This window comes from Euprymna scolopes, chromosome 44 (genome assembly GCF_053919585.1).
Source record: "Euprymna scolopes isolate OS-2025 chromosome 44, ASM5391958v1, whole genome shotgun sequence".
Classification (NCBI taxonomy): domain Eukaryota; kingdom Metazoa; phylum Mollusca; class Cephalopoda; order Sepiida; family Sepiolidae; genus Euprymna; species Euprymna scolopes.
Window position 1 is genome coordinate 10,558,288 of NC_136525.1, and position 12,308 is coordinate 10,570,595.

The 12,308-nt window shown below is 34.6% G+C and overlaps 1 protein-coding gene across 1 annotated transcript in view; it reads left to right on the forward strand.

The window, feature by feature from the left end:
• Window positions 1-12,308, forward strand: part of LOC145268689 (uncharacterized) — a 1,072,728-nt gene that overhangs the window by 193,375 nt on the left and 867,045 nt on the right. The window contains exons 18-19 of the mRNA XM_080124201.1: window positions 756-1,022; window positions 7,042-7,308. Of these exons, the coding sequence (XP_079980327.1) occupies window positions 756-1,022; window positions 7,042-7,308 (534 nt within the window). The remainder of the gene's footprint in view (window positions 1-755; window positions 1,023-7,041; window positions 7,309-12,308) is intronic.

A 12,308-nucleotide genomic window follows, 5' to 3' on the forward strand; every position in this document is an offset into this window, starting at 1 on the left:
CAGGAAAGGAATTCCAAAGTTTAGCTGTTCGAGGGAAGAAACTACTAGAATGCAAGAAAGCTTTCTATTCTAGTAGTTTCTTCCCTCGAACAGCTAAACTTTTGTTTTTGTTTTTGATGTTTGTTTTTAGTGTTCTAATAGTTATTGTTGTTGGAGTTGCTAATGTAAAGTGATTTGTAGTTTATTGGTTAATTCCGAAATCTAACGTATCTACAGTAGAATCCTGGGATACGGTGGCTCGAGGATATGTTTTTTTTTTTTTTTTTTTTTTTTTTTTTTTTTTTGAGATTACAATGTGAAATATGATGTTTTTCCGGCCTGGTTATGGTATTTGCCCCACCTTACGGTGTTATTTATAATGTTATTTGATTATATACATGTGTATTATATACTGTACTGTATTTTGTTACTTATTATTAATGTCGTATCCCGGGGTTCTACTGTATAAGAAACCAAACAATGATAGTTTGCTCGGACGCAGAGTTTGTGTGTGTGTGTGGGTGTTCTTTTCTCCAGCCTACTGTATAAGAAGAAAAAAAAATCTTCAGTTTGTGTTGGCAATACCATCCTAAAGTACAAACAACGGGGAGGGGAAAACTCTTACATTCTGTAAACGTTGAAAAAAAAAAAATATATATATATATATGTATGTACCTCATTAATAAGTTTCAAAAGATGGGGAGAAATTACTTTCTTTGGTTACATCATTGATACCATCCCAAATATTTATTTATTTTTTTTTTTTTTCGATATAGTCAAGAAACCAGAATTCACAAAGAAACTTACTGATCAGAATGTCACGGAAAAGGGCACTGCAACTTTTGAGTGCGAAATGTCGATGGAGAACCAGAAACCGATTTGGATGAAGGGAGGACAAAAACTGACTGCCGACAAAAAATATGAGATCATCACCGACAAAAAGGTCCAGAAATTAATTATTCGTGATGTCACAGCTCAAGACAAGGGAGACTACTCTTGTATTCTTGGCGAGACTTCAACTTGGGCCAAACTCAACGTACAAGGTAGGAGCTATTTAATAATTTGATTTTGAATGCTTTGCATATATATATATATATATATATATATATATATATATATACACACACACACACACAGTTATGTTATCAAATATATCTTTAACAAAGCAAAACTTGGAAGATGAAAAAAAAACTCAATGTATTAAGAGGAGCAAACAAATATATTACATGAAAAACGAGGAATAAGTTATATTCAACTTCTGATGAGAAGCATTTAGCTTCGAAATGCATGGTCTAAAGAGGTCTTTTTTTTTCTTAATTTTCCCCTTTTACTTTTTCCTTATTTTTCTGATGATATGATAAACTTATAACTTTTCTTCCTCATCTTTCATTTAATATGCTAATTATACATACATATATATATATATATATATATATATATATATATATATATAATGTATATGAGATTAGTTGTCTATTTATGTAATTATCTGCCCTTGACTAAAAAAAAAGTCTCTTTAATCATTACATTGTTTGAATTCTATATATTTGAATGTTTATTGATTACCATATGTAGACGAGCATTGAGCATGCAAATTAGTGTTTCTCAACCATTTTTAAACCTTTTGTAATATTGACAATAAATGTCTCAAAGAATATCTGCTCCCCACCCCAATATTTATGGATTTATCTCCCTTGCATAAAACTAATCTTCAAACTAGTGCACGAATTAACCTGAAAATAACATCACATGCCTTTTTAGTGGAAGGTAATGCAGTGTCCATTTTGTTGTTGTAGTGTCCGTTTTCTTGACCATCCTCCCAGACATTATCTGCTCCTTCTCCCTGGAAGTATAGATTATGTGGCATATGTAGCAATTTACATTAAAATGCAACTTTTTAAATGAGCTTCTTTTTTTTTCTTTAAATTGTTAAAATTATAACATAATTTTAATAATTTTATCAAGTTGATGCAATGGCCAAATGATATTAACCAAACAAAAACTAAAAAAAAAAAAAAAGTAAAAACTGCATTATCTACCCTGTTAAGAAACTTTTGCAGACGGTAAGATTCCAGGGGTAATCTGGTTGAGAAACCCTGATGTAGATGTGTTTATTTTGTTTGTGCTGTGATGTTGTGACGTACTTTTCTGAATAATATAATACTTGTAGTCTGGATAAAAACTTGGGCCAAGTTGGATGGACTTATTACTATTCTTTTTATCTTGTTAAAAGCCTAACTTGGGCCAAATCGGATAGATTTATTTTTATTTTCTTGGTGAAAACTTAATTTGGGCCAAGTTGAATGAACTTATTCTCTTTTTTTTGTTTTGTTTTTTAGATTTTTTTTTATATAAAAGACTATCTTTTTCAGATGCATAGCACGTGTATAATATTACGGGCCTCACTGATGGGCCCCGGCTCATATTATAATTTCTAGATGAAAAAGACATGTATCGTTGTCCCCAGACTTAACACACGTTGTGTCAAGTTTCAGGTGCAAAGGAGATCAAGACAAAAAATAGGAAATAACTCCAACTCGCTAGTTCTTTGTAGCAACAACATTTATTTCCTCTCGTGATCATCTTCTCGCGAATGTCCTTCACATCTTGCACATGATCACGGACGTTATCGACATCTCTCAAGTGATCATTCTCTTTTGCTTTTTATAGTCTTTTTTTTCTTTACTGATGACGTCATTTTGCATGCATTTACATCTGCACATCGTTTATCGAAAAACAGAAACGCATCCCAGATTAAGAAGCCAAATATAAGTTTGTTTTTTTTCTTGTGTTTTTTCTGCTAAGATTTTATATTGCATTCAACTCCATCCATTAAGTTCTTATTGCAGATTAGCAGCATCCAAAAGCAACAGGAAATAACTTTCACATTCATACCTATTTTTTTTCTTCCCCCCCCCCATTTTTTTTTTTTTTTTTTTTTTTTACATTTATAAAATTCTAACCACAATTGCCTAAGAAACAACATTCGGTACTTGTACAGTTTAAACAAGACATTAAAAAAATGAAAATATCAAAAAAAAAAAAAAGTAATATTGTACGTATCCGTTATGGAATGAAGTTCTCTGAAAAAAAAAACTCACTTAATTTGATCAAGTAGTTTTTTTTAAATTTTATTTATTTATTTATTTATTTTTTTTACAGCAAAAAAACAATTTATGATACCGATCAAAAGGTAGTTAGGTTTCGATTTTTAGGAAGAAAAGCTATGATTTAACATGAGGAGGGGGTGTCGGCGCTTTAGACCGTGGCATGTTCTAAAAATCCAAACATGGCTACCTTAAGCGCACTGTCATGAAAACGTGTTTTTTTTCCGCTGAAAAAAAAAAACAAAACTAAAAATAAACTACTTGATCAAATTAAGTGATATTTTTTTTTTCGGAGAACTTCAGTCCAAAACGGATATGTATATAACTTTTTTTCAATATTTTCATTTTTTAATGTGTTGATTAAACTGTACGAGTACCCAACATTCCTATATTCTACAGGGTAGAATGATAAGTGTCGCCCTTAAGAAAACAACACTACAGCTTTATTTTAAAACTTTTATTGAAAAAATCGGGTTTGTGTTACTGTACACATAGATTCAAATTACATTATAAATAACACCATATGACAGAGCAAATACTGTAACCAGGGGTCGGAAAAACATTGTTTCCACATTGTAACCTGAAAAAAAAGGATTTGTATTACTGTACACATAGATTCGAAAAAGTTGTCAAAAAACAAATATATAACAAATAAATGTTATCAAAGGCAAGGTAAGTTACTTTTCTACCTAACTGGATATATTTTTTGTGTTTTTATTCAATGTAACATGTTTATTCAGCTCGAAAAACATGCGGCGTTTACCGATGTATTGGAAAATTCAAAATGGCGCCCAACACTCTCTTTAACATGGTAAGTTTGTTAAAAGGTGTTATAAATAATAAACTAGATAAAATACTATTTAAAAAACACCGAATATATGTCAACTTATGTTACAGTAACATATAATGAGCGAATTTCTAACAGTATTTTGTCTAATTTATTATTTATAACATCTTTTCCTGAACTTACCGTGTTAAAGAGAGTGTCGGTCGCCATTTTGAATTTTCCAATACATCGATAAACACTGTATAGTTTTCGAGCTGAATAAACATGTTACATTGAATAAAAACACAAAAAATATATCCAGTTTGGCAGAAAAGTAACTTATCTTGCCTTTGATAACATTTATTTGTTATATATTTGTTTTTTGACAACTTTTTCGAATCTATGTGTATAGTAAAACAAAACCAAAAAACAAATTTAGGTAACTTGATTATGTAGTAGAGCTGACATCTATTCAATGTAGCCGCATGCAGCCTCAATCACCGCCTCGATATTAGTCCAGAGCTGGGAGCATGCCTTTTCTACAAGTGCTGGCAGGAGCTTGGTAAATACTTGGTGGATGGCGGCGATCGGGCTGGCTTTAGTGTTGTGGGAGGTCATGTTGGTGATGTTCTCGACGTATGACCAAACGAAGTAGTCCAGCAGGTTCAGGTTAGGGGAGAAGAGAGGCAAGCGAGAGAAATGTACAAAGTCATAGCGTTCTTTATGAAGTAAAATCTGGACTTGTAGGGCAATGCCAAGTCCTGCTGCTACACCAAGGGTCTGTGAGCGGCCACCTGATTGCACCAGGGGATAACCACACTCTTTAGTACGTCCAGGTACACTTTGGTGTTGACTTTCACGTCGACTTAAAAGATGTGAGGTGGCATGATGTGGCCCTCACTTGAAACCACACCAAAGACCATAACTGTGGCGGGAAACTTTTTCATCACCCTGGGCACGTCCCTGTTATTCGCGTCAATCCAGCGATGCATTTTAAGGGTGCTGGCAATGGTCCTGTTGTCGTAACTTGGATCGGTAGAGAGCATGAGTTGTACAACGGCGCATCTCTGATCTCATTCGTCGAACATTGTGTCACTTTCAGACATGATAGAAGCCTCCTATCGCTGTTGGGATTCGTACACGACTGGCCAACTAGTAGATGGTCTGCAACAAAAAAAAAGAAAACTGGTTTTCATCAAACAGAAATGGAATCATGTCGTCTTTTCTAGTGCAACAATTTCATCATTCCATCCTGTACTGATCTTCAAAGTTATGAAGGGGCAAGGCGGATGGAAGTGGCACTTGCAATAATGCAAAGTCATTTGCAAAGGTTACCAAAAATGGTTGAGAGTACTGAAAAGCTGGGAAGACTCGTTGTCACTCAGATACCAGAAAAATACTCCTTACTATTGTCTAAAACAAAAATAAATAAAAATAATGACATTATTTTTAGTCGTGAAGGGTCAAGGAGGATGGAAAGAGTGAGGAAGGGGAGCACTAACTAGACCTCCACTGAGTGAGGGCGAAGAGTACTGCAACCTTGGGAAAGTATATTGCCATCCAAATTCCAGTGAAGACTAATTAGGTTGCTAGCAAGAAATCAATGGGAAGTGGCTGTTGCGATAAGGTTATCAAAAAAGGTGGACAGCATTCAAAATCTGAAAAAAAACTTGTTGTTATCCAAACTTAAAGGACATCATCAGTTATTGTTAGTGCATAATCTCTGATAATCAGTTTGAGAACTCCTAGTGAGTACAAATGATAATAACTAGCAGAACCCGTGGAAATTCCATGTTAGTACTTATTCACAATGCCTCCCCACGGGGGCAGAGTTAGACACCAGGGTCGTTTTTTTAACATGGAGAAAAGGAACAAAAATTAAAAATTGTCTCAGTTGGGAAGGACTTCTCCTCCACTGACAGAGAACAAGAAATTGAAGTGCAGCATCTGAAGAACAGATACTACACTGTGATCTCAGCTCAAAGGCCGCCATGTTAGTTGAAAATTTTTAAAACGCATTATAAATGAAAGAAATTAAAAGAAAACATATTTAAAATAATTTTTTATTTAAAACTTTAGTTTTTTTGTTTTTTTTTTAATGAAAATTCAACACCTTACACATTTTTTTTTTTCTGTCTGAATAATTTTTTAATATAAACTGGCACATTTCTTTTTAATTTAAAAAAAATATATAAAATTAGTCTCCTTAACATGACTTTTTTGGTACTTATACAGTTTAATTAAGACATTAAAAAATGAAAATATCGACAGAAGGTTATATTGCACGTATCCGTTATGGAACGAAGTTCTCTGAAAAATAAATTTCACGTAATTTTTTAGGTTTCTTTTTTTTTGTTTTTTTTTACACTGAAAAAACAATTTGTTATGATACCGAGCAAAAGGTTCGATTTTTAGGAAGAAAAGCTAGTAATAAAGATGTGGAGGGAGTGTCGGCGCTTTAACTGGAGTTATCTCCCCGTGGCGTTTTCAAAAGATTCCATAATGGCTGACTTTAACGTGCTCTCATAAAAACGTGTTTCTCCACTGTAAAAAAAAAAAAACTACTTGATCAAATTAAATGAAATTTTTTTTTTGAGATCTTCAGTCCAAATCAGATACGTACAATTTTTTTTCGATACTTTCATTTTTTAATGTCTTGATCAAACTGTACAAGTACTCTTTTTTTAAATTATAAAATAGCCAGTTGAATGTACTCTCAAAAATGGAAAAAAAAAAGATGCCAATTTAACACACAAGAATGTTTATATGGAAAGTAGAATTAACTTAAAAAAGAAAATAATTAGGTGCTATATTATAACGTATGTTTAAATGAAAACATTCTGCCTAAATTCACACACACTCTCTATATATCTATCTATATCCTTCTCTCACTATTTCTCTCTATTTTTGAAAATATACACTTTGCAGATATTTTCTATTCTGAAACCGTATGCAGACAGCCAGGTTTTTTGGGGGGTTTTAATTTTTGGACAGGAAATGGTTTTAATGATTTTTAACTGATAAAGAGCGACTATAAAGAGAGGTAATTCGTTTCTCATTAATTAATGTTTGTGATGATGATGATTTTTTTGTGACACTGGACGTACAGACATGCAAATTAATATTTAGATAATATCCTTGATTATATGCTAATTATGTTTATTGACCAATTCTCACTAACATTTCTAGAATTCAGACCTGAATTCACAAAGAAGTTGGGCCAACTGTGGGTACAGGAAAAAGACACGGCAACATTTATTTGTGAAATGTCCTATGAGAACCTGAGCCCAATTTGGATGAAGGGAGGACAAAAACTGGAGGCAGACGACAAATATGAAATAATCACAGATAAACACGTTCAGAAATTTATTATTCATGACGTCACTTTTGAAGATGCAGCCGAATATACTTGCATTTTTGGTGAAACCTCAACTTGGGCAAAACTGATTGTCGAAGGTGAGTCCCCAGAGAGGAAAAAAAACAAACTGATAAATATTATTGTAATTTAGTTTTTAATAATAACGAGGGTGTCGGCTCAACATGTCCAGAGTTATTTTCCTTAAATCATATAGTGCAACGAGAATAAATTTTAAACTGATTGTTGAAGGTGGATTTTTTGGCATCAAGCTGATAAATATTATAATTTAGTCGTTAATGAAATTAGAGTATTGGCTCAGTATATTTAGTAGTTATTTCTCTTGAATACTATTCAAATTATCTCCCTTTTATTATACTATGTAACAAACGAATGAACTCTCCCCACCCTTCCTCAAATGTTTTTAAAACTTATGAATCACCAGTTACCAATGCTGAGCCCATTAGAGGCAAGGTGCAATTTGTAATAATATCTATTTGTCTCTGATGAGTTGTTTGATAGCACAATGGACCATTTTAACAGTGTGTGTGGGTGTGAGTGAGAATATCAGAAAGAGCTGTCGGATAGCTGGCTTGCGAATATATTAGCAGCAGTAGCTGTTAAAGAACATATTAGGAAGTGTATGCAAGCTTGTGTCACAAGAAAAAAGAAAAAATGCTCCACGTGGTCGGAGAGAGAGGAAAAGTGTGCGCTGAGAAAGATGGATGCGTAAAGTCGAAAGCAAAGAATCGCTGGCTATGGTCAGCATGAGGTTAAAGTAGAAGAAAAGTGCGTGCTAGGCGAGATAGACATGTGGGCCCCATGGTAGCAGTGAGAGACTTTTAAGCTGGTGTTGAGATGACAGGGTTTTGTAAATTCCATGGCAGATGAAATGAACAGTAAAAAAAAAAAAGCAAGCAAGCATTGTGTTGCAATATTTTTGAATTATAATGGGAGTTGATATTTGAATGCTGCCCACCCCAGCATTGTGTGACACAAGGTCGAGAAAGTGGGGTGTCAAACATGCTCCCCTAAAGGAAGGGTACTCTTGCCTAGCAAAAAATTGCCCGAGCATTCCTGTCGGCATTCCCCAATCGGTGTACCACAAGCAGTAAGCAATGAACTTACAAAAGCTGGGTGACAAGGCCTGAGAGGGTGGACCTCCTGGGTGTCAGTCTGACAGGTACTGGGCCAGTTCCTGACCTCGCACCTGTTGGTCTGATTTTTGACCAGTACTTTTCTACCCAAGTCTCAAAGCAGCTGAAGCATCAAACAGACTCATCTTCATCATTTATAATGGGGGGTATGCCGAGGCCGCCGAGATATATTATTAACATTATAATAATAATATATCTCAGCAGCCTCGGGTATGCTCCCTTAAAGTTGGGAGATTCTATTTATATGCTGATAGGAACTGACGAATCAAATTAATTCACATTCTGTTATCAACCAATCAGAAACCAGAATTGCTCCATAAATATTTTTTTACATGGAAGTCACCACTTATCAAGACCCGGAGGCCACTCGGGGATAAGGGTTATTGAATGTACAGTAATCAATGGGACAATATTGTAGTAATCGCTAGTAATGGAGATCTGATAAAATGTCTTAAGAGGGCGGTTTATCAGGAATTTGTTTATGTTGGACTTGAATACATCCGAGTTGTAGTCAGGTGGGAAGCAGCATCCTAGCACATAATTTTTTCCTGTCAACACAAGAAGGATCTTTTGCTCTTATACAGAACAGCTGCCCACCGAGAATTCTTCATCTCCAGGACTTGCATAGAATAACTACCAATCGGAAACTCTTCTGAAATTAAACATGGCTTCAAATTCAAGACATTGTTTGGAGAGTAACGGTGGTAAATGGCCCTTGCTTAAACGGGAAAAAAAAACAGAGTCGGATTTATTTATTTTTGTTTGTTTGTTCATTTGCAACGGTACCGGACAGCGTGGGGGTCCGAGAGAGGTTTAAAGTGTAACAAACATTGTTCAAGTATAACAGCCCCGTTACACCATATCTGCCATCAATAAAACGAAACACATGTAAGGCTTAATAAGATTGTCAGTTAGCTATTAGCACTTATCTTTGAGGTAAAAAAAAAAAAAAATAGATTAACCAATGCATATTATAAGTTAGTTTTTTTTTTCCTTTTTATAAAAATGAAGATGTCAGCTCACTAATTTATTTTTATTTCGGACTATTATTCTCATCTTTATTAGTTATTGTTTTTTGATCTTTTTATTGGTTTTGTTTATTCACAACGTTTCGGCCAACTATTCCTCTGGCCTTCGTCAGGTGGACGGATAGGAACTTCGAATCTCCTAATTGCATTCTCAGCCATCACTGACAGAGGAATAGTTGGCCGAAACGTTGTGAATAAACAAAAACCAATAAAAGATAAAAAAACAACAACTAATAAAGATGAGAATAATAGTCTGAAATAAAAATAAATTAATATATATAATGCTCATCTCAAAAATTAATCCCTATTAAGGAATAATATATATATATGTCAGTTCACTATATCCAGAATTATTTCCCTTGAAACATACTGTGCAATAAGAGAATGAACTCTCAAAATTACTTTAAGTCCCATTTTTCATTTCAAGGACGAAATGCATCTGATTTTACGCAGAGTTGAAAGCAAGCAATCACCTTCATATAACAGCCAGATGGCGTGAATGAAAAAGGCTTTGGGTAAGATTGAAACCGCTATTTTCAGACAATGCTCACCTGGAACTGTAGAGATTCACCATCTCTATCCACTGTGCCATGGGCCCGAAGATTCAGAGTTCCTATCCCGTCACCTGATGAAGGTCAGAGGAATAATTGGCCGAAATGTCATGAAACAACTAAAAAAGATGAGGGAAATAAATAAATTAAAATAAGTCTTTATATATACGTGCTGGTATTTTATGTGCTTTCTGCCTCTTTTCATGAAGAAAGTAACACAAGGAGACTTTTGCTGAGTTTTCCTCAAGGTTTTATTTAATGGAGAGAGAAGCTAATGTTATTTTAGCTAATGATTTGCTTCTTTAAACGGGAATATTTTCATATTCTTAGAAAGAAGACCTGCATTTTTTTTTTTTTAAATTATTACTAGTGGGGGTGCCCGGCATTGCCTGGGTGTTTGGAGGAAAAAAAAAAAAAAAAAGTGATAGTTGGCAGGCAGGCTTGAACCCACGATGTGAAGGTGGAAAGAAAACGTGACATTTTACCGCTATGCAAGGAGGCAAGAGGAAGTGAAAAGCTTTCAAATTTAAAAAGTTGACTTTCTAAGTGAATGAAGATTGGCTGAAGGCCAGTTCAGTTTTCTGCCGTTTCATTTATTTGTTTTGTCCCGATGTTGTGGAAACCAAGCTCCCCCGAAAAGGGGGGAGCTCTCAAATGAATAGCAATTGTCTGATATGAAGGGATTTCCCCGACATTGCTCAAAGCTGATTGCTTTCAAGACGTTCCAGGCACGAAAGACCGCTGACGGCTTGTATTTATTTGCTTCCCCACTGAGCAAATTAGGCACAAGGCCATGTTTTAATGTGGGGAGGAAAAGCCAGCTCCCCCAAGGGGGCACTCTGGTAGGGTCCAAAATTTGCAATTGTCTGATATGAAGGGTTTCCCCCACATTGACCAAACTAATTGACTTAAAAAGCAATTGTCCGATATGAAGGGTTGCCCCCACATTGACCAGAACTGATTACTTCCTTTTCTGCTCCTGGCCCAAAGGCCAAGAACAGCCTTTGATGAATTTTGCTTTATTTATATGAAAAAGACCAACAAACATGCGAAAGGACGGAATAGCATAAATTTTATAAAAGTCGTTCAAAATAAATGTAGACACAATGTCTGTTCGCAAATCGTAGATATTATGATCTAGGGCGTATATAAAAAGCTGTAAAAAATAGTAACCCTCTCGAGAACCCCCATGACTAAAAGCCTTTCTTGGCCATACACAAATGCGTGCGCCCATTTTGCCTTTTATAGATGGCAACATATTTTTTAGATTCATACACTGCCGTCACTAACCTTTTGCCTCCGTGCCCCTCCTCCTCAAATTAAATTATTAATGAGAGCATAAAAAGGAGATTTGAATCCTTCCCTGTAAAAAGAAAGTGGGAAATAAAAATGAACCCTTCCTCGTCTAAAAAAAAACAAAAAAATAAAAATAAACTTTCCTTGTGCGCACAGGACTCCCAATGCCCCCCCCCTCCAAAAAAAAAACAAACAATTGAAACTCGAAAACGAAACCATGTTGACTTGTAAACTTATGGATTGTTAAACAATAATATTCAAAATGGCGACTAGTGAAATCATAGGGCAATTCATTGGAAAATGAAGGTCTTCTATAATATAGATCTCACCTGTCTGTTTTAATGTATGTTTGTATGTCTGCCTAAAACTTTCGACAAAGGCGAAGGATTTTCATAAGATCGGTATCGTTTTGAAGCTCGACCGTTCGGAGGACAAATATAAAAAAATTGGCTAAAAACATTAGTTCTTTCACCCTCAACTTCTACAGGAAGGAGCCGCTTTTTTTGCCGGTATTTTCGAAAGTCATCCCCTCTTTTCGATTGTCTAGCCTTAATTTAAACCTACGTCACTTCCAGTTTGGCGATGGGCGCAACAGCAAAGACGTCAGGTTTTTTTTTCACATTCTTTGCCTCCTTCATGGTACGGGTTTGAGCCTGCTTGCCTGCCTACTACCACATTTTTTTTTTTTTTTTTTTTTTGCTCAACACATACCTCCAAGCACCTGGGCAACGCCCAGCACCTAGACTAGTAATATAATAAGAACTATTTGCTGGTGACGATTTTAAATGTGATATTCAATCGAAACAGACCCAAATGACCCTAAAAATCAATTTTTTATGATAAATCTTCATTTGGTCCACTATGCCACAAACACTGTATTTAAACACTTTTTTTTTCATAAATTCATATACATATATATATATATATATATATATATATATATATATATATATATGTGTATAATAGTGCAGTTTTTGTGAACGTATATTAATAATATTTCTATTGGATATTATTACTGAATTGCACTGTATTATTATTATTATTATTATTATTATTATTATTACTACTA